The sequence below is a fragment of the Brienomyrus brachyistius genome, chromosome 5 (genome assembly GCF_023856365.1).
Source record: "Brienomyrus brachyistius isolate T26 chromosome 5, BBRACH_0.4, whole genome shotgun sequence".
Lineage (NCBI taxonomy): Eukaryota > Metazoa > Chordata > Actinopteri > Osteoglossiformes > Mormyridae > Brienomyrus > Brienomyrus brachyistius.
Window position 1 is genome coordinate 11473328 of NC_064537.1, and position 26078 is coordinate 11499405.

At 47.5% G+C, this 26078-nt stretch overlaps 2 protein-coding genes across 2 annotated transcripts; one reads left to right on the top strand and one right to left on the bottom strand.

Annotated features, from left to right (window-relative positions):
• Window positions 1-165: 165 nt before the first annotated feature.
• atad5b (ATPase family AAA domain containing 5b) lies at window positions 166-11295 on the bottom strand. Its single transcript, XM_049015684.1, has 24 exons — window positions 10791-11295; window positions 10468-10525; window positions 8575-10271; window positions 8232-8319; window positions 7992-8147; window positions 7635-7779; window positions 7457-7535; window positions 7079-7260; window positions 6833-6981; window positions 6500-6650; window positions 6016-6333; window positions 5803-5899; window positions 5395-5477; window positions 5176-5315; window positions 4882-5047; window positions 4544-4714; window positions 4331-4461; window positions 4105-4198; window positions 3951-4015; window positions 3659-3854; window positions 3230-3384; window positions 2200-3047; window positions 1842-1997; window positions 166-442 (listed from the first exon to the last, which is right to left on the bottom strand). Exons 2-24 carry the CDS (start codon window positions 10516-10518, stop codon window positions 364-366), a joined length of 5397 nt encoding a protein of 1798 aa, XP_048871641.1. The 5' UTR covers window positions 10519-10525; window positions 10791-11295; the 3' UTR covers window positions 166-363.
• Window positions 11296-12271: 976 nt separating this feature from the next.
• On the top strand, window positions 12272-24816 carry crlf3 (cytokine receptor-like factor 3). Its single transcript, XM_049015692.1, has 9 exons — window positions 12272-12393; window positions 17999-18127; window positions 19942-20149; window positions 20828-20915; window positions 21288-21465; window positions 22482-22704; window positions 22946-23081; window positions 23178-23290; window positions 23647-24816. Exons 2-9 carry the CDS (start codon window positions 18011-18013, stop codon window positions 23910-23912), a joined length of 1329 nt encoding a protein of 442 aa, XP_048871649.1. The 5' UTR covers window positions 12272-12393; window positions 17999-18010; the 3' UTR covers window positions 23913-24816.
• The last annotated feature ends 1262 nt before the right edge of the window (window positions 24817-26078 follow it).

The window sequence follows — 26078 nt, forward strand, 5'->3', positions numbered from 1 at the left end:
TAATATGGAATTTATTTGTGTTGGGGGGGGGGGGGGGTCATTCCACCTTATGAGTTTTCCAAGGCCAAGTTATACATTAAAACAGCAAAGTGTGATTCAATAGTACATGTACCACAGACTGGTACATTTTCAGACACTAGATTCAAACATGATTGTACAGAAACATTCATAACATAAATGTAAATTTATTTCTTTAAAACTTTTTCAAAATCTAAAGCATAGTACAAAAATACATGTTGACAAATGGTTAGCTGCTTTAAAATGTACAAACTCACAGCAATGAAACAGGATGTATAAAATATTCTGTTTAAGCTACTACACAGTTTGTGATGGAGCACCAGAGTCCTGGAAGATGTAACCCTCTCAGGGGAAGTCCTCTGCCAGGTGCTGAATTGTGTTCCTGGGGAGGTTAAGATGAATGCCATCTAGGTAGTGCAAGAACCTAGAGAGAGAATAAAAACAGCTGAACTTCACACGTCCCATTCCATACACTCTGGTGACAAACACCGGCGAGAAATAATTGTCATTTGGCAGGTTTCCATCCAAGATGGAATACAATTTGCAATATAATTGCAAAAACATTTTAACGCTAAAAAGTGGGCCATGAAAACATTAGCACTAAAATTTTCCAAATGTCGACAAACCATTTCCATTTATTTTTAGCGGATAAAGTCTTTGCTAACACGTTCTACATTTAGCGAAGAACGATGGTAGAAAATTTATACGAGTAAGAACTGCATTTACGCAAAAGTTCTGACAGGTGACTGGACTTTTACCATACATCTTTCCTGCAGCAAACACAAACATGCAAACTGCATAAATACAGCAGGGAGACGTCCTCTGTCCTCTTGCTGACGTTGAATGTTTCTCCCACTACTCTACAGGTGATCACAAATTTCGCAAAAGTTTTTGACTCACATTTTGTTGTTACTTAGAATATATGTATCAATTGGATGGAAACCATTATTGTGAAAGTGTTAGAGGGATTTGTTGGTTTTCACATATTCCGTCTCACTCTCCTAGAAGCAGTCACACATATACACACACAAGTGTGTGACTATCTGGTGGCATTTATCTAGGCCCCCTAGAGCAGCTATTGGGGTTAAGAACCTTCAAGGGCCCAAGATTAATGCAATTACTCTGCTGACGACCACAGGATTCAAACCAGTGACCTTCTGGACACAGCCAGAGTCCTAATCCACAGAGCCACACCACCCATTGTCAACTACCTTCTCAATTTCTTGAGAAAAACACCTAATAATGATAGATGTTCTGATTACAAACTAAGACTCAGATCCCTGACAGAGAGGAAGAGTTTAAGAGAATCTCAACAGTCCAAACTAATTAGTGTGCCCGAGATTAGCTTGTCATAATTTTACAAAAGATTTTCAATCAGTACATATACCAAAAAAGGTGAAACATGAGGAAGTGGGCAGGGGAGTTCGGAGTGGCGACCGCACGGGTAGGGGGGTGAGGGGGCATGAAAACAAAAGGTTCAAGTACCAAAGTGCCAAAAAGCAGAAGGGCAGATGCTCACAGCACTGACCATGGGACCCATTGTTATTTTACACAAAGTCACTGAACTGGCAGCTCCGGGTGTCTGAAATGCAGCGCTAACGTGTACAGCGTGTCGGCTAAGTCTGTTAAAATGGGATGAAAATGTATTGCAATAGAATCATCACAAGATACTAGCCCACACCTGGTAAATGGTTCTGAATGCAGCTGTCATTCTGTCAGTAGACATGATAAAGTAAACAATGAATACACGGTCACCACAGCGTCACTGGTCTGACCCGTGCACTTGGTCCGTGCTCGTGTGGCACCACAGTGCCGCTCCTCACCTGCGCTTGATTTTTCCCTGCTCCTTCAGCCTCTCCGACCTGCAGATGGTGCGGAGCATGGGCAGGTAATCCACGGCTGCGGCAGGCTTATTACCCAGAATGCCAAACATTCGGCTGGAAACTGCCCTCAGGACCTCAGAGCGCTTCTTGGCCACACTACAGTAAAAGGGAAGAGAGATTTAAGCCCCCCTCAACTTAATTCTTTACTTTCAGTAAAAAGCAGTTCCCTTTTCAAGCAGTCTTGCGTCAGAACCCTCTTTAGATCACAACTACCTCCTTCACTACCAACATCTGTCTGATGTTGCTCTATACACAAGTTGTGATTGTGTGATTTTTCCCAACCAATAAATTCACTCACCTTGGCTCACAGGATCCGGTGTGACCAAGGCTGAAGCCCTGTCTGTGTGGGGCCACAGGCAAGCTGAGCCTCCCGAAGACCTCCTCCCTTGCCTCCTGCTCTAGCTCCTGGGCGTCCGTCCACACCCGCTCGACTCCTGCCCGGCACTGCTGGAAGCTCACAGCCTCCACGGTGGCCCTGATCTCCGCCAAGCTCCTTCCTTCAACACCAACTACAGGCTCCATTCTTGGTTCGTCCATCAGACCGTTCTTCACTCCAGCCCCCGTCCAGCTGAGAGCTCCCCCCCGGAAGGTGCTCTCCAGTTCTGTGCGAGCCAATGCAGAGTCCAGGAAGGACATGTGATCCAGGAATCCAGCCAGGGAGTCCAGACAGCTTGATACGAGTTCATCAGCCTTCTGTTCTGACGGCGAGCGCTCCGCCCTTGCCCCAGCCCTTAAATACTTCGGAGCCTTTTCTCTAGCAGCTTCTGACTGGGACGTTTCCTCCGAATTTGAGGGTGCCTTTTGAGAGGGTTCACAAAGCGAGAGGAATCCGTCATCAGAGTCCACGTCCGACACAACGGCAACTTGGCCTGAGCGGACCTTCCTCCTCTTGCTGCTGGAGGAGACCTTCACAGGGCTCTCGTCACTCAGGTCGTCGAGCCACGGGTGCTGTCGTCTCAGCCCTGCCTCCTCTTGTGGCGCCGGGTCAGGTACCTTTGGAGGATTGGGGCCACGGCTTCTCAAGGTACTGGTTGGCAGGGGCAGGAGGTGCTCCATGTTGGAGTAAAGGAGGTCTACTCCCCTTCCCCAACTATCTGACAGCACCTCCCAGAATCTTTGGCTCTCTGGTTCAGTAGATGACTTACACTGTGTAAATAAAAATTCAAGTATGCAAGTTACTCATCTGCTTGGAAAGATCAATACATTTTTAGATCATATTCAGTCCTTGAGGATGCCGAGTAAAATAAGTTTCTGGAAAGCCACGAGGAACTCACAGCTTTAACTCGAGCGTCACGCTTAATTTCCCAGGAATGAGACGGATGGCCCACCTTGCACAGATGCTGGAGGTCCAGTGCAGGTTCGATGTTTAAAAGGCCTAACAGGCTTTCGGTGCAGCTGGTGTCACAGGGAGGCAGGTCAGCTGGCGGGTCTACATTCTTGGCCGGTTCCTCTTTATCCACAGCCGAACCAGAATCACCTGGAACTGGAAAACAAAGAGGAAAAAAAGGTATTCCACTGGGAGGGGGGGAGGAGAGAGAATTAAACAGGAAATGTGGCAAGAAAGGGAGAAATGCAGCTTTAAACCCAGCACTGGGCAGGATCACCACGTGCTGTCAATCATCTACAGCAACCAATAAAACAGAAGTGAGACTAAACCAAGTGACGACTGAGTGTGGGCGGGGCTTTGGGGCTTACTTCTCCCATCACTAAGCTTTATCCCTCAGCAGAGGCCCTGGCACAGCACAAGGGACCAGTACCTGCGCTTTCGGGGGGCGGAGCCAGAAACGGCCGGGGGGCCGGATGCCCCCCACCACTGCGCACCCAGAACTGCAGCTGCAGCAGGCTCTGCCGCACGTCGCAGCCTGTCCAGCGCAGCAGGGAGGACAGGTCACCGGCATCAGTCCGCACGTTCTCCGCCAGGCACACCAGCTGCAGGTAGGTTCTAACGTTCACCTGAAACCAACATAAAACGGTCAGCAAGTTTTGCCTCAAGGTTTCCCCACGACTTACTTCCCACACCACATTGTGCGAGCACATCGGACAACTGACCGCTGATGGAGTTTCGAAATGGATTTCCTCAAACTGTCCATCAAACATGGTGCTAAACGTGGGATCTACAAAAAAGAAAATGTTACCGTGTTTAAAAGTTCCAACCGGCACGTTAGAAAAAAAATAAATAAGTGACTCAATAACACCTGCTTACCGCTGGTGGTCAAGATCACCGGCCTCTTGGTTGTACTCATAAATGTTTTAATAGCAGCAAGGAATCCTGAGTCATCTTCAAATATGACATCAACCTAGGCGAACGGCACAGAGTAAGGCTTTACCATGTGGTTAATGTGTACTGAATACACCAAGTCATCTTTAGTCTGCCTGTTTTATGTCTGCTAGTGACATAGGGCAGCAGCACAGCGCCCTCTGCTGGTTACCTCCTCAAACAGAATAAGCGAGGTGGCTGTTTTCTTGCTCTGCTCCTCTGCTGTAGGCTCCTTCTTAGACGCCGCTGGTTTGCTGGACGAAATCCCCTCTTTTGCTTTCCCGGCAACCCGAACACGAGCATCTGTGGGACAGAGAGGGCGTCTCAACACAACGAGCGGAGGGGCGACGCCCACCAGACACCCTCTACAGGTCAGGTCGCTCACTCTGTGGACACACTGCCTGACTGTCAGGGTTCTTGCCCTTGGGTCTGGCCACCTTGAAGAAATCAGCCAGTGTGGTGGGAGCCAGACCGCCCCTTCTGGATGCTGCACCCCTGGGGGACTGGGGAGGTTTTCTGGGAGAGGAGACCACCTTTCTGGGAGAGTTTCTCTTCCCTGCAAGTGGACAAGAGCAGAACAGCTGCCTTTATGACCATCAAAAGTCTCTTCCAGCAAAGATAAAAAATAAAAATCAGCAAGGGAAACCAAATAAGCCCAGATTAAGTGAAAGACTTCCTAAAAATTGGTGAAGACGTGGGAATCGCACGCAGACAACGACTCACTCGGGGATGTGCCGCATCGGACGGACCCGGCACTGGAGCTGTTGAAGAAAGACGGCTTGAAGATCCCAGTCCCCTGGATGTCCACCTGGTGGGACTGGGTGGCCTCCTTTAGCTGGGACAGGATCTGACGGCCACTGCGCTGGGAGGAGGCGTTTACTTCAAACACCTGTAAGCACCATCGCACACAGTGAGATTAACGGTCCAGCTGTGCCGACGCCTGCGCCACTCATTAGCGGATATCCTTCATATCGGAGCTTGATGAGTCTACAGGACTGAGGGGCCGGCGGTCGGCACCTTGAAGCCCAGCTCCTGAGCGCAGGCGTACACCGCCGCCGTCTTGCCCACTCCCGAGGGGCCCGTGATCAGTAGCGTGTTACACAACTGCTCCTCGCTTGGTTCCTCCTCCCCGCGGAAGTCGCCGGAGTCCCAGGAGTCTGATGTTTTAAAGAGACAGTGGTCACTGAATTTCCTACAACTTCACATTCGACCCGTTCCCCAGAGACAGGAGCTTACCGCAGCTGTCATCCTCCTGTTTCCTCTCCTTCCGATTCCTCTTCTCCTCCCGGTCCGCCCTCAGCTTCCAGTCCTTTAACCAGCTGATCGGCGACACATCGGATCAGAGGCAGAAAACAGTCACATGCACGCATATTCCTTAACCCGGTGTTCCCCCAACACAGTCCACATTCCTGCTCCCTCCCCTACAGTCCATAGTTTTGTTGCTTCCCACCTTCCGGTAGGGACCGGGTTGGGAAACACTGCCCTGATCCATCGGAATGCCAGGAGATTGGAGAGTAATACATTACTCATTACAGGTTTGCTTAACCACAGCAGGAAATCATGCAATTCAGCTTCTAAACATTTCAGACAGCCTTTTCCAATTGGCTATATGTGATGAAGACAAATAGGGTTCATGGCCCCCACCTGTGCAGTTTTTTTACTGCAGCGGAGTTCCCGATGACCTCACTGGAGTGCTGCGGCTGGTATTTCTCCGTCCACAGCACATCCTCCTTCACACAGCCTACATGCCAGAGAGAAGCACATGACTGATTAATCAGGTGGGTTAGAAAAAAAAAAAAAAAAAGTGAGCATGGGTAACCTAAATCAATAAGTACATTACAAGAGCAACAGCAATACCTCCTTTCCCAGAATTCCCTGGTGGTTCTGGTGTATCAAGCACAATTAAAGGGACATTTTCAGCAGGTGTCTTTCCATCATCCTTCCTCTGCCGCTGAGCTCGACTCAGCCGGCCTCTCCCTTGCAACTCTGAGGACGCCCCAGCACTCTCGCTCACAGCTGGGGGACTGTCCTCAATCACGATGGGCTGTCCCCGGCTGGACCGCCGCCGCTTGGACAGCCCCTCTCCACCTTCTTCCTCCACCCTGTGCTTCCTCTTCTTGCCCGCGGCCTTGGAGGGAGCCGGAATACTGGGAGCAGTCGGACTTTCATCCGAGTCTAAAGAGGACAGTCAGAGTTTACCTGATTTTATCTATGGGTCTGCTGAAAGTCTTTGAGTGCAGACAAAATTTAGTAATATTGCAGAAAAAGCAGAAGTAAACAGGGGCCCACATGATTAATTGTCCATCACACCTCCCAGCCACTGGGGGCACCATAAATTCACCTGAGGCCATGCACTGTAGCAGATGGTTGGCACGCTTTTTGTGGAACCAGGTAAAGAACCTCCGGACTGGAAATAGAGGGTTGGACGCCCTCACTTCCTCAAGCAGACAGTTGCGGACCTGCTCTGACAAATCCTCCCTCCAGCCGGGGCCCTGGAACACCGGGCCAATCATTAAAACCAGACACCACCGGCAGCAGCACTCCACTGAGCACACCAGTGAAATCCAGTGATTTAAGATGCCAATCTAGATTGGCCCATACAAAACTAAACCACACATATACAACAGAAAGGTCCCCCACTCCCATCCCCCTACAGAACGGAGATGAGCCTCACCTGGTCTTTGTGGGCTCTCAGCGCAGGAAGGGTCTTGGTGTAACCAAGCTGTCCAGGCGACAGAATGGGCTTGGGGGGCTCCAGACAACACATCTCTAGGTGTTTTAACAATGCTGACCCAGGCCACGGCAGACTCCAAATCGCACAATCTAAGGCAGGGTCAATGGGAAGCAGAAGACATTTATAGGCGTTCGGCAGGCACAGCGCCGAGTGTCACCGGTGACCTTCCCCGGCATTCCGGCTCACCCTGGGGCTTCTGCTGTACGTGGACCACGGCCTGGAAGGAGGCGCAGGCTGCAGAGTAGGCTTCCTGACTGGCTGCGCTCCTGGCGAGCTGCTTCCTGAAGGATTCAGGGAGGCCACTCTTTAGGAACTCCCTGCGGGCTTTGAACTGCTCGTCGTCCTGCGAGTTCTCCGAGCCTTCGCGACTGCGGGGATCAGGTAGGGAACGGTAAGTGAGACAAGTCAGATGGGGAATGGGGGGTGTATCAGACAAAGTCAATCATGGCTAAAGAGAGTAGATAAAGCACAAATATGTGTACAGACTGTAGATTAAGGTTAAAACATCCTACTGAAGAAGGGTATTGCATTCTTAGAAAGCAAAAGAGAACATTCATCATTTACCTGCTATCGTCAAAAACTGAGATGACCGCCGATGGCTTCTGTCCCTTTTTCATGAGAAATACAGGCGCCACTTTGGAAGCTTCCAGTGGAAAAGCCGCTTGGTTATTTAAACATAAATGGTACAATACATTTACTGAACATTAGGAGAGAAATATTAAATGCAGCAGTAATCAGCTACCTGCACAACCCCGAGCCTCCTTGCCAATAGGGGCAGCCTTTCCCAGCACTTCATTCACAGTACGCAGCTGTTTTTCACCTTCGACCTTCGCAGCCAGGACAGGCCCCTCCCCCTCCTCATCATCTTCCAGACACACCACAGAGTCCTGGGAACAAAGAGCGGCCCCCACCTCCAGCTTCACATATTCCTAAGGTTGCTATTTTTAAAACATTTATTAGCGTTGCATTTAATAAACCGGTTTTCATAAATTCATCAGGACCTGCTAAAGGAAAAGTATTTAAAGGCCTAAAGAGTGCTTCCGTCTTGGTAATACTGCTGCTCACCATTGCAGTGGTGGTGAGGAGATGTGGTACATACCTCATCCTCACAGTTGGTGGTCTTCAGGTCCCGATTTCTCAGGGAGCGCCGTACTGAGCCTTTGTCGTCCACATCACCCGTCTTTTTATTCTGCTGGAGAGCTTGAGCTTTGTGGAATAGCTTTCTGGCCTGTTTTCTGGTCTTGGGTGCAGCAGCCTTTAAAATGAACAAGGCAGTCACTAAGTGGAGCATTTCATGGTTTTTACAAACGATTTATCTGCATTTAAAACAAAAAATTACCTTAGTAGCTACAGGACTTAATATTTCATAGTCACTCCCATCAGCAGATTTAGGTTCAGAGTCCATGAACACACGCTGGATTCTCATCCTCAAAGCAGCAAATACAAATGACAATAAGCTTATGAAAAAGCAGAACAAGTGTGTGAATATCTTATTTAAGCTCCATGCAGGGATCCTCAATATATACAGAGCTGGACATTGTACTAGAGACTTTACAGCACATTTAAGAAAACAGCAAAGCTTCAAGTTACAATCCTGCCCTTGGCAATCATTATGCCAGCTCTAACTTAATACATAATAATAATTACATGACATAATAATGAAAAAGCAGACTCAGGCTTACCTGATGGGGCTTCCCTTGTCATCTGGAGGTGAGAGCATCTCGGCCCTGTACACACTGCGAATGAACCGGTGTGTCTTAGGCGTGACCGCCGGTGAAGAGTTCCCCTGAGAGGCTTTCTCAGGCAGCCGCTGCCTTTGTAGTCTCTCTCGGCTCCTGGTTAGGGGAGCCTGCATGGTTACCTTCTGCTCTGGGGTCATCTGCTGAGGTCGGCCCCTGGTGGACCTTCGCATCGGTGTGGTCCCAGCAGGTGTGTTACTGCCATCGCCAGCCGGGTCGAGTCGATCGTCCTTTCCCTCAGTTCCCACTGATGGCTTCTCCTCTAGAGCTGGGACAGGTGGAGGTTCTTCTGCGTTCTTCTTGCTTGCTCTCCTGAGCCTGCTGCCTCCCTTCCTCCCCGGCTTCTCATCTCCCAGCGGCTTGGACGTAGAAGTCTGGCCTTCTTCCTCATTTGTAGCCTCCACATTGGTCGGTGGATCTTCCTGGACCTCAGCAGCTCTTTCCACTGCTGTCTCCTGTCTGCTAGGACCCTTTTTGGGTTTGCTAGTTTTGCCAGTTTCTTGGCCAGGCTGCCTGAAGGCATTCATGAACTGCTTTCTTTCAGCCTGACTGCATTTGGTGGTGGCACCAGGCTCAATGACAGCCAGCTCCAGATCCTCCTCACGCAGGACCACATTGGACTTCCGCCTGGGAGCTGGAAGGGACTCAGACTTTTCCTGTGGGGAGTTTGAACCTTCCACTATCCTCTTGACATGCTCTTGTGTCTGTCTCCTAGTGAATATGGATGCCAGCCTCTTCTTGGTGTTCATTACCAGCTCGGGTGCATTTGAGACAGGGTGGACTTCTGCCTGAATTGTAAGGGTACGTGGGGACACTTGTTGAGGATCGCCCTGAGCAGAAGCAGCCACAGACTGCACCTGTGCATCTTTTTCAGTGTCCTTAGGACTGACAGCATCCTCTTCAATTTGACTCTGAAGGAAGTCCTCAAACGAGATTGTAATGGTTCCGCCATTCAGACCAGTGGCGTTATCCACCTCCGTGGTGACGTCACATGACCTTGGAGACTGAACCCCACCTTCTCCATTGCTCATCTTGCCACATTCCTCCTGGGACTCCAAAGAGCAGCCTGAACTGCCCCTCAGGTTCTTCTTTCCAGAGGGCCTTTTTCTGGTAGTCTCTTGGAGGCACTTTTTGGGATGCTTATCTGTCGCTGCTGAGCTCTCCATGGGGGGGCTCTTTTCTCCATCAAATGCCTCCATGCTGACCTGAGCCAGGAGGGCCGCAGTCTCGCTGCCCAGGAGGGCCGGAGCCATCCCTGCTTCTTCCAGGGGCGCCGTCTCCATGTTGGAACAGCTGGATTCTGAAAGTGAGATGACCTCCATGCAGTCGCCCTGAGCCTGTTTGCTGAAAGCAAGTGCCTTGCCTGGCTTCCTGCCCTTCCTGAACCTCTGAGCCTTGGCTGGTCTTGTGGGGGTTTCTGTGTGGCTGGTAGCCTCCCGCTGCTTCTGCCCATTCTCTTTGCTCTGCTCGGACATGCTGCTCTTCTCCAAAGCAGGTGGGGTCTTTCTGAAATAATCTGTGATAGAGCTGGACTTGGGGGGTGAGAACACCTTCTCTGTAGTTTTTGACATGGGCTGAAAGTAGTTAGTAATTGGTTTAACGGAAGTAGTATCCCCATCTTTTCTTTGTTTCTTGCAGGGCTGTAAAAAATCAAAGTAAAGAGATTCTGAAAAACGTTTTTCATTTTTTGTAAGAAAATATACTTTAAAAAAAGTCAATTTAAGTGTGTGGAAGAATATTCCAAAGCTTTATAAAACATTTCCTTTTTTTGGAAGAATTTGAAAACAAAATGCAAAATGTAGAAACCATATCGCAGTGTCAAAAATGCCGGAGTACCTGTGTGTCAAAATCTTCAATTACAGACGCCATAGCAACGGCCCCAGCCATACCGCTTCTGAAACACACCCCAGAACAAATGATTAATGTTAAAGAATTCTGCTAGAAAGAAAAAACAGCTTAGACCCCCCCCCAAAAAAAAAACCCTTTTGTACATAAATATTAAATACATGAACAAGCGAATATTCAGATTGCGTCCGTAGTGCTAAACAATCATGCCAGTATCAAGTTTACAGAGCAGACCAGCATTAACTGTATTAGTAGACATGCGTCTGAAACGGAAAAGTAAGTGTGAGGTTATGGAAGGAAAACATTAGACTTACCAATTTTGCAGAGGGAATGTAAGTGCTATGACAGCTACACGGTAAGAAACCGAACTGTATCAGCTATACATTTTCATTTCCCAAAGACAGCAAAGAACCAAATGACAACCGTTTAGCCGCCTATTGTTATACGACTAGCCTTCAGGTAACATGCGGACTAACCAAAAATTTAGCAAGCTGGCAGACAAGAAATTACTTCGCTCATACTGCACAATGTCGCCGGCTAAAACTAAAATTCATTATAAAAATATAAATAAATAACTGCTCACGGACAGTCGTCCAGACTGGCGCGTTAGCTATAGCCGACAGAAAAGAACAGGCAAAGCAAAACGTGTAGGTGTAATCAGCTCGACAGACAATACGCAGTAAGACATGTCCTCACGTAAAATATACCCATTTACGGAAAGATAAAAGTTTTTAGAAAAACGATATTTCGAACACAATTCAAAAAGAGCGCCTAATACCACCGCTCTCTAGTATCTACTCGCACAAATGGCGCCAAATACCGGTGACCTTTGGCTCAGCGAGCTCAGCCAATCAGCGATCCGCACTACCGTGAGGTCATAGGCATGCTGTGGGTTACTTTAAAAACATTGCCAATTTCTCTACATTGTTCCGTGTCGCTAGCGGTTTTGTCCATCTGTATTCCCAAGTGAAAGTGTTTTTTTGTAAATGGATGTCTTGAGTCATTATTTAAAGAAATTGTGAGCGATCAGATCGTACCTTTGGGTATAAACATTCCGACGGCCTTGTTTTCGCTATGTAGCATTCAAAACCGGAACTACGGAGACCGCCCATTGCTTGTTTTGGTGAAATATCATCAGTAATATTTATGGTATATATATGGCCATTCATCCACCCATCCGTCTTCTAACTGCTTACCCTGTTTGGGGTCGCGGGTAGCAAGTCGTCACCCTGGATGGGATGTCAATAAATTGGTTAATGATTTAAATAGCATACATTTTCAGGTTTGTTTAAGCTTAATCAAAAGGTGTCGCCAAAAGCATATGCATGTCCCAGACTGGCTCCAAAATGCACAGTATATAATCGACCCTGCTGCATATTAAACACGTATCATAACTTCTTATCTGTCCATCAAAATTGGAAAAATGACATTCAATATCGTGACTTTTTTGATGATGCTGAGTGACGCATATATTTAGTTAATTTACTGATGGTTAAGAATAAATTTCTATTGTTGTTATGGTAAAGTGGATTCTTTCCGTAATTTTGTAATGATAATTTTGTAATCATTTATTTATCAAACGCATTTAATAAAAGTCCAAAACACATTTCATAACATACTGCTTTTAATGTGTTATATTGTATCTTTTTTGTAACGTGTGAAGTTCTTCAACACTTTTTAAGCCTTCAAGGACGGTTGTCGTAAAGGTCCACGCCCCTGATTTATGTGCCTAATTCTGATTGGCTGGATCGGCAGGGACGCCACGCGAAGACCCGTGGGCGTTCATCGGATTGGGTGTCGCTGAAGTTGAGCGACAGTTGTGGTTTAGCGATGAAGTACAGCATTTGGACAAGGAGGGGACCACGACTTCTAACACTTTAAAACTCGCAGCATGAGTTGGGACTGAGTTCGCCCCAGGTAATTATACGCTTAAAAAGAATTTCATTTTATAATTAGACATTTGAAATAAAATAGTATATTATATATACGTTTTCTGAAATCCCTCGGATCATCTAAAAGGAAAGTTTTGCAATGGTGATGATACCTAATCGGACGGTACCTACCAGTGGTTAGATGAAGCTCGCTATCTAAGCAGTCAAGCGGATTGCTAATAGTAAAAAGTAAGTGTGCAGTTGTTTGTTTTCTCGGCAAGCTGAGATACATCACGTGCGATGTAGGGACGTTCCTTTAGGTTCATTTTTTCACGGGTATGGGCATGTTCGATGTTGAGCAAAACATCTAGATACAGTCTGCATTTAGCTAGCCAAAAACCCCTAAGGACAGAATGGCGAACATCCCTAGGTTTACGGAGAAACGGGTACTACATTCTTAATTTGTAATTGTGTGTGTGCATATACATATATATGCTGTATTCTGATTAATTTAGGCCAGTTTGTAAATCTCTGGATTTTTCGATGTGGCGTTTTTCAGATGCGTAGGCACAAGTGGTTAATGTACAGTATGTAATGTTAGAAATAAATTCTTTGAAAAAATACATTGGTCTAGTTTATGGATGCATACGTATCCACTGCATACTACAATATCTGTAAGATTTCACATATGCTCAGCATCATTTTAATATTTGTAAGAATCTCTCTTTCACGATGACAAAGTCGTTGGAAAAACAACCAATTCTTGCCACGATTAGATAGTTACTCTCGACTGTAGCTTCCGTTTTGCGCACACTCGCTGTCATGGACAGCGATCAACATTTCTGTCATTTAATAACTGTCTGTTTTTGCTTTTAGTCTCTTCAAAACTAGGCATTAATAGACGGCATGATGAGAGCAATGTCATTTAAATATTATTATTCATGTTGGGATAATAAAACGACGAATAAGCCAAAGAAGACTCGTTAAATTAACGCAGTTGCTGTGCAGTGAGGGTAGAATACCGTGTTGTTTTATAGCCTTTTGAGATACTGTTGTGGTTTGGTAGCGTGTTTTCTAGATGCTGCAAGTGCTTTTACTGGACTTCTGTAAACCTGCCGTTTAAAATGATTGTGATGTATATGCAGAATGGGAACCATTTTGGATGAGTGTGTAAATAGGAGACCACTTTATTCAATACATTATTACACTTAACTGCTTTTATTACACTTAACTGGTGTTTGATTTAATTATTTCTCCATATGACGGTTTTCTCTTAGACGTTTGCTCCTCCTAGCTTTTACTCTCAAATCCTCTTTTAGTGTTACAGTACCGCAGTGCATTTGCCTTATTAATAAAATCAAAAATTCGTTTTTTTTAGCCTTGCTGAAATGTGATTATAGTCACACGGAATTAATTCCATTAGGCTAAGAGTTCGTCTTCTACGTTAGCAGCAGTATATCCCAGTAATGCATGTCTAAAAAGCAGAGTTCATTACTTTGTCTCTCGTCATTTCGCTGTTGCTGTGTGTGCTCTTTGCATTCCTTCTAAATGTAATGTTTGTACAGTAATAAAGCCGGCTTTGTACTGTAAAGCATTCGGTTAAGAAAACCTGCCTGGCACAGCCAAAAATAGCTTTGGGCATGGTGTGCCTTTGTACATAAAGTCACCTCCTGTGTCCGAGGTCTCATTTGCTGACGAGCCGCGGTATGTGCTGGGGTAATGTGGCCATGAGACAGGACTGCTCGGGTGCCATGTGCCGGCTGGCATGTGCCACCCACCCCCCAGCGGCATGCGGATTGGGAGCAGGGAGGACTGACGTCGCTGCTTTGTAGATGTTGATGATAACACTGGATGGGGGGGATTCCTTAGGATCAAAAGCAGTGAAACTGTTCTCTGACCGTAGTTAGACTCATATCTCAGTCACCCGTGTTGGGGGGGGGGGGGGGGGGGGGGAAGGGAGGGCAAGGATTCACCCTAGTTTTCTGTGTGTCGGGCTCTGCACTAAATCCAGCTCATTTCACCATTTGGTAGAGTTATGTCCTTCACAGGTGACCTCATTCCTCCACAGCAACAATGGTTCTGCAGGATGGCCTTGCCTGGTACAGAACTGGCAACTGCGAAACCAGAGTGCAGGCTTCGCATATCCTTTTAATAACAAGTAATTTTGTGGTTGAATGGAGATTGTTGGCCCAGGTCAGGTGACTGGCATCTATACCCGATCAAACTTTTTATTTATTTTTTTTGGCACCAAAATATATGATTAAGCTCTACAGAGATGCGATTATTTGGGGTCTGACCTGACTGGTTTGACTGGGAACACATAGATCGGTGGACAGGGGCAGATCTCACTGCCCTTCATCATGTGGCCCGCGGGATTCTGCAGGGCTGGTGCAGAAAGGCAAAAATGCTTTTGGTTTATGTGTAAAAGTTCAAGTTATGCTTGTCGGTTCAGTAGCTGGCTACGTGCCAGACTCATTGTTGCGATGTCTTGAGCAGAATGACGCTTACATTCATTTCTGAGAGCCAGGAGAGGCGGTTAATCCTTCAGGCCCCATGGACTCGCTCACAGGATAATGGGAGGGTTTGAGGCTGGCAAACCAGCTTAGTCTGCCACAGGCGCAATGCTGTCCGGAAGCGTTCAGAAGCTTCCGGAAGTGGTTTCGGTGTTTTTCGGCTCAGACTGTCAGCTCTTCCTGCCACTTGCTGCCTTGTAAGGTAATTGTGAAAGTCTGCCACAGCGTTCAGACCCTTTTCTCTCTTTTTTTAAATTCTTTTGTGCGTTTGTTGCATGATTTTCCATATTCCAATTTAAAGGGACCCTTAATTTAACAGCTAGCTGAGCCGGGTGGGTGGGGATCATTTTAGCATACAAGGGGTATGAGTTAGGCCTGTGAGCGATTGGGGCATTTGCTGGGGGTCCTGTTGCCCCCCCCTCCCCCCGCCAGTGTAAACCCTACTGAAGGCTGTTTGACTGAAGAGTGTATGTGTCGTGTGCAGCAAACCTGATGCATGAAGAGAGAGCAGCTAGAAAATAGTGAAATGGAATCGTGTTCTGCTGTCGTTAAAATGCTGCAACAAAGCAAATAGTTCCCACCAGAAACCGTGTGTGCATTTTGCAGATACTCTCTGTGGGGGAAAAAACCAGATGACAACCGAATTAGGGGCGTGTCGTCGCTGCTCGTCATTGATTTGCGTTTTTTATTGCCGTTATGGGGGCAGTTTTAATGCACTGAGGTACAGACAAGCATTTAGCGAGAGGTCTGGCTTGTGCTCTGCAGTCACCAAGGAAGACGTCTGCAAGATTTAAGCGCTCGCTACGGGGTGCATTTCCCGAACAACGCCGGAGGTTAGCATTAACAATACATCATAGTATTTTCGGTCGAACTAACTAACATCCGAAGTACGACTGTTTCCCAAAACCGTTGTACTTTGTTAGTACCACTGTAGTTCAAACTACAGTGGCTTCAGCAGTGATTGGTCTGACTCCCACGAAGGGTCTCGTGCAAAAACTCACTCTGTAATAAATAAACTTTGCAATAATATTAATACACTTCTTTTAATAAATCTTTTAATCATTTGAAATCTTTTAGATAAACTTTTTCGATATTACATTATTAATGTATTGTGTCAGTGATATAATAATATTAAAAAGTCAAAAATAATCTAGTGTTATAATACTTGTACTACGCTTCTTGTAGAGGAAAAAAATAGAAGAACTATTGGCTTTTAGGCTACAATGCATTTAGTGAAATCGGGTCCCTCTGTAATTACGTTTATTTTTATTTTAATCACGCTATGATCCAGGCCTGTGCGTGCGGCCTACTAGTGGCTCAGTGAGAGTCATGGCTATGTATAACACCTACTGTGATGTACCAGATTTCTCCCCTAGCAGGCCGTGGGTTTGTATCCAGGCAGTGGTGTGTATTTTTCATTTTGCGATGAAAGCACTTAGTGATTAAAAAGCAATTCATTATTTTTCGCCATTAATCTGCCGGTGTTTGGTTTGCCTTCCATACATAAGCGCTGAATGATAAATCGTTTCAGCATCGTCATCGCGATGTGCACACGTGTAATAATCATATTGCGTTTGTCGGCTCAACTCACCACAACACCACCAACTTACTAAAGACACTCTATTTGTTATCTGGTGTTAAATAAGCTCTATCTGGCAGTAGTTTATTTTGGGTAATTTCATCTCCTTTTTGGAAATTTATATCCTATGTAATGAATTCTACCATATAGTACAAACAAGACAGGTAAACTACATCCTCTCCAATCAAATCATACTCATATGCAGTTTTACAACTACATTTTCAAAGCACTTCACATTATACATGTTTGTACAGCAAGGTTATTCAATATTTTCATCTTACTTTCCAGCATCGATGATTGAGAGCGAGAGCTGCATAGTACACTTACTGAACTTAATGACCGCGTTTGCGAAGGTTCATTCGACCTATGGTTTTGGGAAACACCTGCGTTGTATTTGTATAGTTCAAACCACTTAAGTTGCTAACGTAGTTAGCATCTATGCTTTTGGGTAACTCACCCCCAAACAGCAGGAATGGAAAGTTGAGGGAAGGGAGGCTTAAAGAAATTAACCACAGGGTGAAATGAAGCATCTCCCAGAGGGGCTGGAAGAGATGTCTGGGGAGAGGGAGGTCTGGGCATCTCTCCTATGGTCGTTTTTCCACCGTACCAAGTACGGTACTTTCGCTTTTCCATTGACTTCCAGTCGAGTACCAGTGCCTAAAGTTTCAGTACCTGAAGTGCTAAACCAGCTGGGGTACTTATTTGGTATTTTGGGGTGGGACTACAAACTCTTTCTTTGTCAACTTGTTCTAGATGGCATGACAAGAACTAAGAAAGTATTTTGTTGAATATACTAATACAGCACACATGTAAAGTGCGGTACCTGGTGCGGTGGAAAATGACTGCTGCCCCTGTGACTCGGACCCAGATAAGCAGTGGAAGATGGATGGATGGACAGATGGGTCAGGAGGCATTTCTTGAAGGTGCAGAAGGAATCTGATGACCAGATGTGGTTCGGTAGCTCGGTCCACCATCGGCAAACCACGCAAGAGAACCGTCTGTAGTGCAACTTGACAATTAGATCGTAAACAATTAAAATGTCTCCACGCTTTTTAGAGAGATCGCTAGCATCATGCTACAGTACACATTCTGTCAATTTTGTGTCCCGTACATGCATCTAAAGTTGTCAACCAAGAAAACACCCAAAATATGAGTATGCTTTTTGTTAGTATATAGGGCTACGTCTTCTAAAACAGGGGAATTTATTTGGGTTTTTCTCTGCAGTATTTTGCAAAATAGTCATAAAAACCTGCATAAAAAACAATCGTGATAAAATCGTGGACTGTGATCCTGTCTGAAAAAAAATTGTGATACCATATTTTTGCCATTTTGCCGACCCCTATACTTCGGACCGACACATTTCTCATGGTGGAGGGAGATCTCATGGTGGGTTAGCTGACCGAATGGGGGGAGATGGGACATGCTGTTACATATTAAATCAGTTTTGATGACATTCGTGGAGGGTACGTATGGCATGGAGACCAGCCTTCTTGGCTCACCACTCATTCTTGTCATGAGATGCCCTGGTTGACTCCCCCTGCCTGTTCTTGCCGCTGCAGGGGAGCCGCAGCATGTCTATCGAGGTGGAGGTGCTGCTGCAGGAGGCAAAGGAGAACATTGAGGCGGCGCAGAACTACAGGGCCGAGCTGCAGCAGCGGCTGCACGGGCTGAACCAGGCGCGGAAGCAGGTACGGGGTGGAGCAAACTGCAGCCAGGGGCCAGGGGCCTTTTCGTAGCCTGCTCTGCGTGCTGCCTCCCCCTCCCCCAGAGCTTCCTCTCTGCCTCATGCCCGCCCTCTGCTTGTAAACACTGCTGTTACTTCCTGTTTCTTCGTGAGATACAAAGGGAAGCCAAACCTGTCCCCCTCTTCTCCGCCTTGCCTCTCTCTCTGTCTCTCTGTTAACCCTAATAGCCCATGCCCTCCGATCGCTGGCTGGGCGACTTTGGGCAGCGGTGCCCTCTTACTCGCTAACAGATGTAACGCCATTAAATGAAATGACATCTCCTTGCCAATCTCAGTGTCGCAGCACCTTTAAGATGGCGATTTCTGTGGATGAGGGATCCCTCTGAGCGACGGTGATCGCAGCGTGAAGTGCGTCCCAAAGCCGGGCCCTTTCCCCACCTGTGATTCACTGTCCCTGCTGGACAGTGGTGATGTTTTGGGTCTGATTGTGATTTTTGATACCAAAGGCGAGGTCCAATAAGACGAGCCCAGCTGAGGGGTGGGGCCCCATTTGGAAGCTCGTGGGACTCCCCAGGGCCACGTCATGTCTGTGGAACATCACACTTCTGGAATGCGGTTAATACTCCACAATTCCACACAACCCCCCCCCCCCCACAGTTGCCGTCCGCTAAAGGTGCAGGGTCACAGGGAGACAGGGAGACAGGGAGCCGATACCCGAGCAGGCAGTGGTATATCTCATGGCGGAAGGAAGCAGCACATTCCCGCTGTAGTGTGTGCAGCACGTAGCCCATGGCGCGAGCGCGCTCTGACTTGACCCCCCCCCACCTCTGAGCCCAGCCCCTGGGAGCCAAATGCTGGTTGTGCGTTCGCACGCACGCTCGCTCGCTCACTCTCACCCAAGGGACGACCACCTATGTCCGGCAGCGTGTGACGGCCATGTGTGGCTCACACGGCACAGGTAGCGCCGCCCCGGCTGCCGTATCCTGCACAGCAGCCTCTGATGTCATCAGCTGCTCACTTCCTCATGTTGTTCCTCTGCTTATCAACCCGTCCACTGCTCTGCTTTTATCAGTGTAGCACCGAGCCTTACTTTCCGTTTCCCTTCCCTTGGGGAAGACAACTCCCCCGCCCCCCCATTGCAGAGATGGTCTGGGTCTCATTAAGAGAAGTGGGGGGGGGGGGGGGGGGGTTGGGGTATGGGGGTGGGAAGGGAAGAATGTTGAGATGGCTTGCTGCATTGGCGCAGAGGTGGTCCCTCTGAAGCACCATGTCCAGCCAAGGGGAGGACGGAGACCTGGTGGGGGAGGGGCATTCACAGGCCCCCGCCGGAGTGTAGCAGCTCTCTGCGTGCGCCTGTGCGACTCACCACAAAACAACAAAAAAAAAAAACGCTATTGTCAGTTTTGGAGGCAAACATCTTTGTGCCATTTTGCTCTGCTCCAATGACACACTTCAAATTGGCGAGATTTATCTGCAGTAACCATGGGTCACGGGGAAACTGCGCGGGTTTCCCCTCAGCTGAGTGTCAGCCATTTATTTTATCGACCAATCAGCTCATTTTTGCTGCAGGCTCATGGGGGCTTCCCATCGCCGTGAGAACTGCTGTGACAACGTTCTCTGGAATTTCAGGTTACGGGGGAAAAGAGAACTTTCTTAAGCCTGGTTGATTTTTCCAGGAAGCCACAATTTAGTTGAATGCATTTTCTGGATATTAACCTGGAAACCTTTGATTACATAATGGGCCTGGTTGGGACAAAGTCATGTGATGAGCCCGTTGTGCATTTCAGAGACAGATTACCACCCCGGCATTCGTTGCAGGTACGAGGCAGCGCCAGCCAGACGCGGGAGGTGCTACGACGGCACTTCCAGGAGCTGCAGGCGGGCGTCTCGCGCCTCCTGAACGAGCGGCTCGGGCTCCTGCTTGAGGAGGTGGATGTCATCGAGCAGGACAGCGTGCGGCCGCTGGATGACTGCCAGAAGCTGATTGAACATGGCGTCAGTGCGGCCGACGAGCTGCTGAGGGAGGGTGAGCCAGGACACCGGATTGGCAATGCATGCTGTTCAGGGCGTCCCCTTGCTGTTGAAGGCGTTGCCTTCTATTCTCATCACATTACTGTGACAAGAAGGAATATAAATGTTATATGTAAACAGAAACCTAATTATGGTTCTCTTAAAATAAAAACTAGGTCAGTTAAAATATCCATCCATCCATCTTCCAAACCGCTTATCCTACTGGGTCGTGGGGGGTCCGGAGCCTATCCCAGAAGCAGTGGGCACGAGGCAGGGAACAACCCAGGATGGGGGGGCAGCCCATCGCAGGGCACACTCACACACCATTCACACACACATGCACACCTACAGGCAATTTAACATGTCCAATTAGCCTCAGCATGTATTTGGACTGTGGGGGGAAACCGGAGTACCCGGAGGAAACCCCACGACGACATGGGGAGAACATGCAAACTCAGCACACATGTGACCCAGGCAGAGACTCGAACCCGGGTCCCAGAGGTGTGAGGCAACAGTGCTAACCACTGCACCACCATGCCGCCCCCCCAGTTAAAATGTTAAAAAGGAAAAATCAAAGCTAATTTCCATCTTTTACTTGCATTACCCAGTTAACTAGGAAGATGGTGGACTAGCCCCAGTCTTCCATACCACGCCCCTTGGTAACAATATTTAATGCTCTTTTCATCCCGCGCAGGCGAGGCAGCAATCCGCTGCGGCATCGGGGAGAAGGACGACAAACTGGGGAGCTTCACAAAGAAGGCACTGCAGATCCAGCTGGACAGGTAGGCATGGCCTGGGGTGGAACAGCGGGGGGTAGCACTGGGTGCGGAGGACCGGGTGGAAAGACATCCAGGCAGTGTCAAAGGTCAAACGAGGTCCTGCCTATTCTCACGTGTGTCTCTCTGCTGGAATGGGGGGGGGGGGGGGCGGTGTGGTGTGATCTGCCTGTGTGTATACAGACACTTCCTGCTCATGACTTTGGGATTCAGCACAATATCCCCCCCCCTGCCCCCTTCCCATATGAGCCACTCCCTAATGACTCAGTAAATATACATTTGATGCTTTATGGCAGAAACTACTGTTGAGTCTGTTAATGATGGGTGGGTATATGTGTGTGTGTGTGTGTGTGTGTTCCCTCGTTCCCGATCACCCAGCCTCCCTGAGGTGCCGGCACTGGTGGATGTGCCCTGCCTGTCTGCCCAACTGGACGACTCGCTGCTGTCGGCGGTGACGGAACGCATCGCCCACCACGGCAGTGTGGCCGCACACCCCCCTGTGCAGATCGAAGAGCTGGTGGAGAGGCCAGGGGGCGTGCTGGTGCGCTGGTGCAAGGTGAGCCCCCTGAATCGCTGGCCCTCGTGCCCCTCTGCCCGAGTCCTGACCCGTGCACAGACAAACCGAGAGTCCCAGCCATTTGAGTTAGAGCACAGAGAGTAAATATAAAAACTCTGATCACGTCGGGTTATGCTGGGCATTGTGTTAGCTACATAGGGGGTTCTAGGATTTTTTTCAGGTGGGTCTCATAAGAGGGGCCATAATTTATACGGGAGGACCAACCTTGTCATTAACCAATGACATGTTTTGAATCGGCGAGTGAAACGAAAGGGGTTACTCAGGAGGCCAATCAGATTATAGCCGGGCCCAGTGCCCCTGTAGCTCCGCCCCCATATTCGCCTTTGTAAAACCTCGATGAAGAAGGGTGATGCTAAAGCTGACTCCCTGAAGGGGATTCTTTGGGTGAGGCTTTTAATCTCTCTGAGTGAATCAGGAAGGTTAGTTGTCTGCACAAGTAGGGAAACAAAGCATGAGGGAAAAACCAGTAGAGAGAAACCCAGCAGATTCACCTACTGGGAAGAGAGAATGAAGGACTACCTGGGCTATAGAAGAGCAGAGTGTGTTGCTGGGCCATTAATGGAAGCTGCTCCAGTCAGACTCGGTGCTTCTGGCAACATGGAGTCAGACTATCCAAGAACGACTGTGTTCTGCATTGGCTGCGGCATTAAGAGCATTTAGGATATTAAGAGTCTTTGTCACCAGTTTATGGCCAAAGGAAGGTTCATGAACCATTTGCTGTATTTTTTGACCCCACTAGATGGCGCTCTTAGTTTGCTCTGCGTCATGCTTTAAGCTCTTTTTTTGAACAGAGAGCACAACCTAGTGGAGGCAGAAAAGACAGTAAATGGTTCACGAAGCTTCATTTGGCCATCACTGTTTTATCACTCACTATCTGGGGCCCTGGTGAGCCTCGGGCCCATTGCAGGTAAACACTAGGAGCTCATGACAGGAACTTTACTTTGAGCTGGTTCTTCATATGACTATATGACTGAACCTTGGCTGTGGCCACTCAGGTGGACGACGACTTCACGGTACAGGACTATCGGCTACAGTACCGTCGCGGAAATGCCAGCCAGTACGAGGACGCCTACATTGGCAAGGACAGCGAGTTCCTGGTGCTGCACCTGGACCCGCACACGGATCACCTGTTCCGTGTCTGCGCCCGGGGTGATGGCCGGGCAGAGTGGAGCCCCTGGAGTGTGCCACAGACAGGCTACACCACGCTGGCGCCACATGGTAACCCACCCTCGCGTGTGCAGGAGCTACAGTAACAAGGGACACGGACGATAATTTAGCTAGCATTGCTAGTTTAGCTAGCATTGCTAAGCTAGGTGCATTTACGGGCGTTCGTGGACTGTGTTGATTATATTATATATATGTGCTTTTGACTATATTACACACCTGTCCTGTCATGTGAACTTGCTTGTATTTATGTTGCGGTTTCTGAGGAATCGCTCTGCGACTCGGTATCTTGCAGAATGGCGCCCTGGCAGCGACGGCTACATTCTCAGCAGCCGCAGGAACATCGCCATGCGCAGCGACTCCCCATCCTGTGCCAGGGTCCTCTACTCCAGCTCTCCCACCTATTTTTGTGGACAGACGCTCACATTCCAGTAAGCCCAGCCCTCCCCTCAGTGACTCTCCCAGGGCTGATCTCACTTCTGTAAAAATCCATGAATATACATCCTTAAATCTTACATGTGATACAGGATCATGGCAGCTGGTCAGGTGCACAAGCAGGACAGCCTAGGGGTGTGTGTGGAGGAGACGAGTGGCGCCGAGTCCTTGCAGAAGGATAGAGCTGTCTGCATCTCCACCAATGGTGAGCTTGCATACCCCCCACCCCCATTTTACTAGCAAGAATGAGTGTATGGTAGACCTTGCTTGCTTGCTTCACCCAAAGCGTTAAGGTTTACCCATGTATTGTCGAACCTTTCATCCATTTATGTACTTAAAACTTAAACTTTAATTTTTATGGACACAGAAGCCTCCAGACATCACCTTTGATTCTTGTTTTGATTCTGTTTTTTGTATTTTAGCCATTGAGTAAACATGCTTTTCATTGGTGTCAGTTATTTTCTCGGAATTGATGGTCTGTATGCAGAACAAAATTAACTTAAAGTGGTCAATGGGCATTTTCTTATAAATGGTGAGAAAATGTTATGTGCTTTCCTGAAGGTGCCGTTTTTGTGAATGGGAAAGAGATGACCAATCAACTGCCAGCCATCTCCCCCGGCTCGGCAGTGACCTTTGACATGGAAGTGGTTGGCCTGTTTCCAGTGACCAACAACAATATGAATGACGGCGGGAACTGCAAGCTGAGGGTGACAATTGGTTCCGGGAACAGGGAGGTGGTGTTTGATTGGCTGCTGGACCAGGGGGTAGACTGCCTGTTCTTCGGCTGCTCCTTCGTCAACCCTGGATGGAAGGTTCTTGTCTTCTGACTTCCCTTCGTTCCAGGTTAGGAGGGCCAGATAGTGAGGAAGCCCAGTTTGCTGAATTGACCAGGCTTTTTTAAAAAATAATATTCTTGCCTATTTTTTTTTTTCCTGTTTTCATCAAAATTTGAGCCTCATGTTCTCTGTGGATGGTGTTGGGGTAAAGTTTCTGGGCTCAACCAGCGTAGATTCCTTCCAGGTCCATCATTCCAGCAATTGTAACAGCTGACTTGCATCATAATTATCTGAAACGGAAAAGCTGTCCATATCAAATGATATCCTTGACTTTGAGTTGAAGCTCATGCTGGAGTAGGTGGGAACAGGTCGGAATGAAATAGCCAGTGATCTGCAATGGAAGGAAAGAACAATGGACACAGGACTGCCTTATACCTTATGATCGGGTCTGTATGTCACTGTGAGGTGCAATGGCACGAGCTGGCCTTGCTGAAACATACTATGTGAATTATTGTTTTCCTTCATTCATGAATTCAGCCATAAAACATACTGGGAGACCTAGTGCCTCTGGAGTATCTCGTGTGTGAATCCGTGGAATTTTATGCGGAACTTCGACACAGTAGATGGTATCTTTTAAAATGTGACTTTCTGTGAATTATTTTGCAGAATAACTGTAAGTAAGGTTGAGATAAAATCTTAGCATGGGCGGTTACCTGAGTAACAGGCTGATTTTGGTGCTCAGTGTAAGTACAGGAGTGGTAGGATTACCATGGATGACTGGTTGAATGAAATTTGTAGTTTTTTTTGTAGGTATTTTTTTTACAAGTTTGCTCATGACTAACTGCATGCTGAACTTCGAAGCAAGATTGATACTAAAGGGTACCTCCCTGGTAGTGGGTACAGACGCAGTATTACCTGTTCACCTTTCTTCTGATTAAAACATAATTGCATATTATCCTGTGTTGCCCCATTATTGCTCTTGTAAATGACAGACGAGAGTTTGAATCGTAGAAGTTGCCTGGCAGGTTAGGAATACGCAAGGAAACTGACATTTACACTTCGTGCAGTATTGCGAGCCATAAGAAAGAACTGGCCAGAGGTGGAAAGTTCAGATCCAAAAAGTACAAATCCAGGCCAAGATTTTGTTTCAACCACCCAGTTGAGCATAAAGAGTCACAGTGATATAGTACTCAACTGGATGTGCCCTGTCTGGTGGATGATGGATTAAAATAGCAAACTAAAGTGCATCCCAGCACGGCCTCTCTCTGATATCTGATGCATAACCTTTCAACGTAAACTGAAGTTGCAGAGATCTCAACCTGGTTGGTCATCTGTAATAATCTGGAATTGTGTAGACGACGTGAAGGGAAGGCTCGGACCTACACTGGCCTGGACAAGAGCTGATGGAAAACTGATATGGACAGATGGGTATGTGAAGGCATCATCGCATATAGCCCCGTTTTCAATATCGTAAGAATGTTGCAGAAAAAGCCTAATGACAAACCTTGAAAGATGTTACATAAGCCAAAGGAGGATAACTGGAAAAAACCCATGAAAAAATACAGAATCCCGTAGGAAGCAGCAGTAACATTAAAGTGCATATACTTGGTAATGCTGCTTGGTGACACGAGACCAGTGAGCAAGGGCATAGATTTGGGTATGGGCAGGACATTTGGGGCTGATTCGGTCCCTACCAATGTTAAAACCAACCCTAAGCCCCTGCCAGTTAGCTTTTGGTTATGCTTTTTGACTGCTAAATGAAGAAACCACTACTGTGCAGCTACGGTAAGAAGAGAAGCAGGGATTGGCTCATGAAAGGCTATGAATACACAAACTTGCAGAGGCCTAGAGTTAGCAATGTGGGATAGAGGAGTATTGGTCAGGCAAGATATATTTCTCCAAAATTTGGTATGATAGGGCCCTAGCCTTCATTACGATGTGCTTGGAAGAATGAAGCAAGCAGTGACTTATGAGTAGTACCAGAAGCTCTATGAGTGATGACCAAACACCCAGCAAAAAGGATCAGTCTTGCAATCTCTCTGCACATCAAATATTGTTCTTTATGTACTGGACAAGCAAACGCAGCAAAGGTATTCCACATACACTTAGTACTCATCTGGATGGATAGAGAGGCCAAAATGATTTAAAACGGGTCTCACGATTTCCTGGATGTCCTACGGTGGGAATCAGTCTCTCTACATAAGGACTGCAGGAGGC

Bases quoted from the DNA above. Each gene is read 5' to 3' on its own strand.
- atad5b (XM_049015684.1), bottom strand. From the start codon at position 10,518: ATGGCTGGGGCCGTTGCTATGGCGTCTGTAATTGAAGATTTTGACACA. The intron at 5,900-6,015 runs GTATTGCTGTTG...TCTGGCATGTAG, and splicing joins AGGGAATTCTGGGAAAGGAG to GCTGTGTGAAGGAGGATGTG. The intron at 3,855-3,950 runs GTCAGTTGTCCG...TGTTGGTTTCAG, and splicing joins ATTTCGAAACTCCATCAGCG to GTGAACGTTAGAACCTACCT.
- crlf3 (XM_049015692.1), top strand. From the start codon at position 18,011: ATGTCTATCGAGGTGGAGGTGCTGCTGCAGGAGGCAAAGGAGAACATT. The intron at 20,150-20,827 runs GTGAGCCAGGAC...CATCCCGCGCAG, and splicing joins CGACGAGCTGCTGAGGGAGG to GCGAGGCAGCAATCCGCTGC. The intron at 20,916-21,287 runs GTAGGCATGGCC...CCGATCACCCAG, and splicing joins CTGCAGATCCAGCTGGACAG to CCTCCCTGAGGTGCCGGCAC.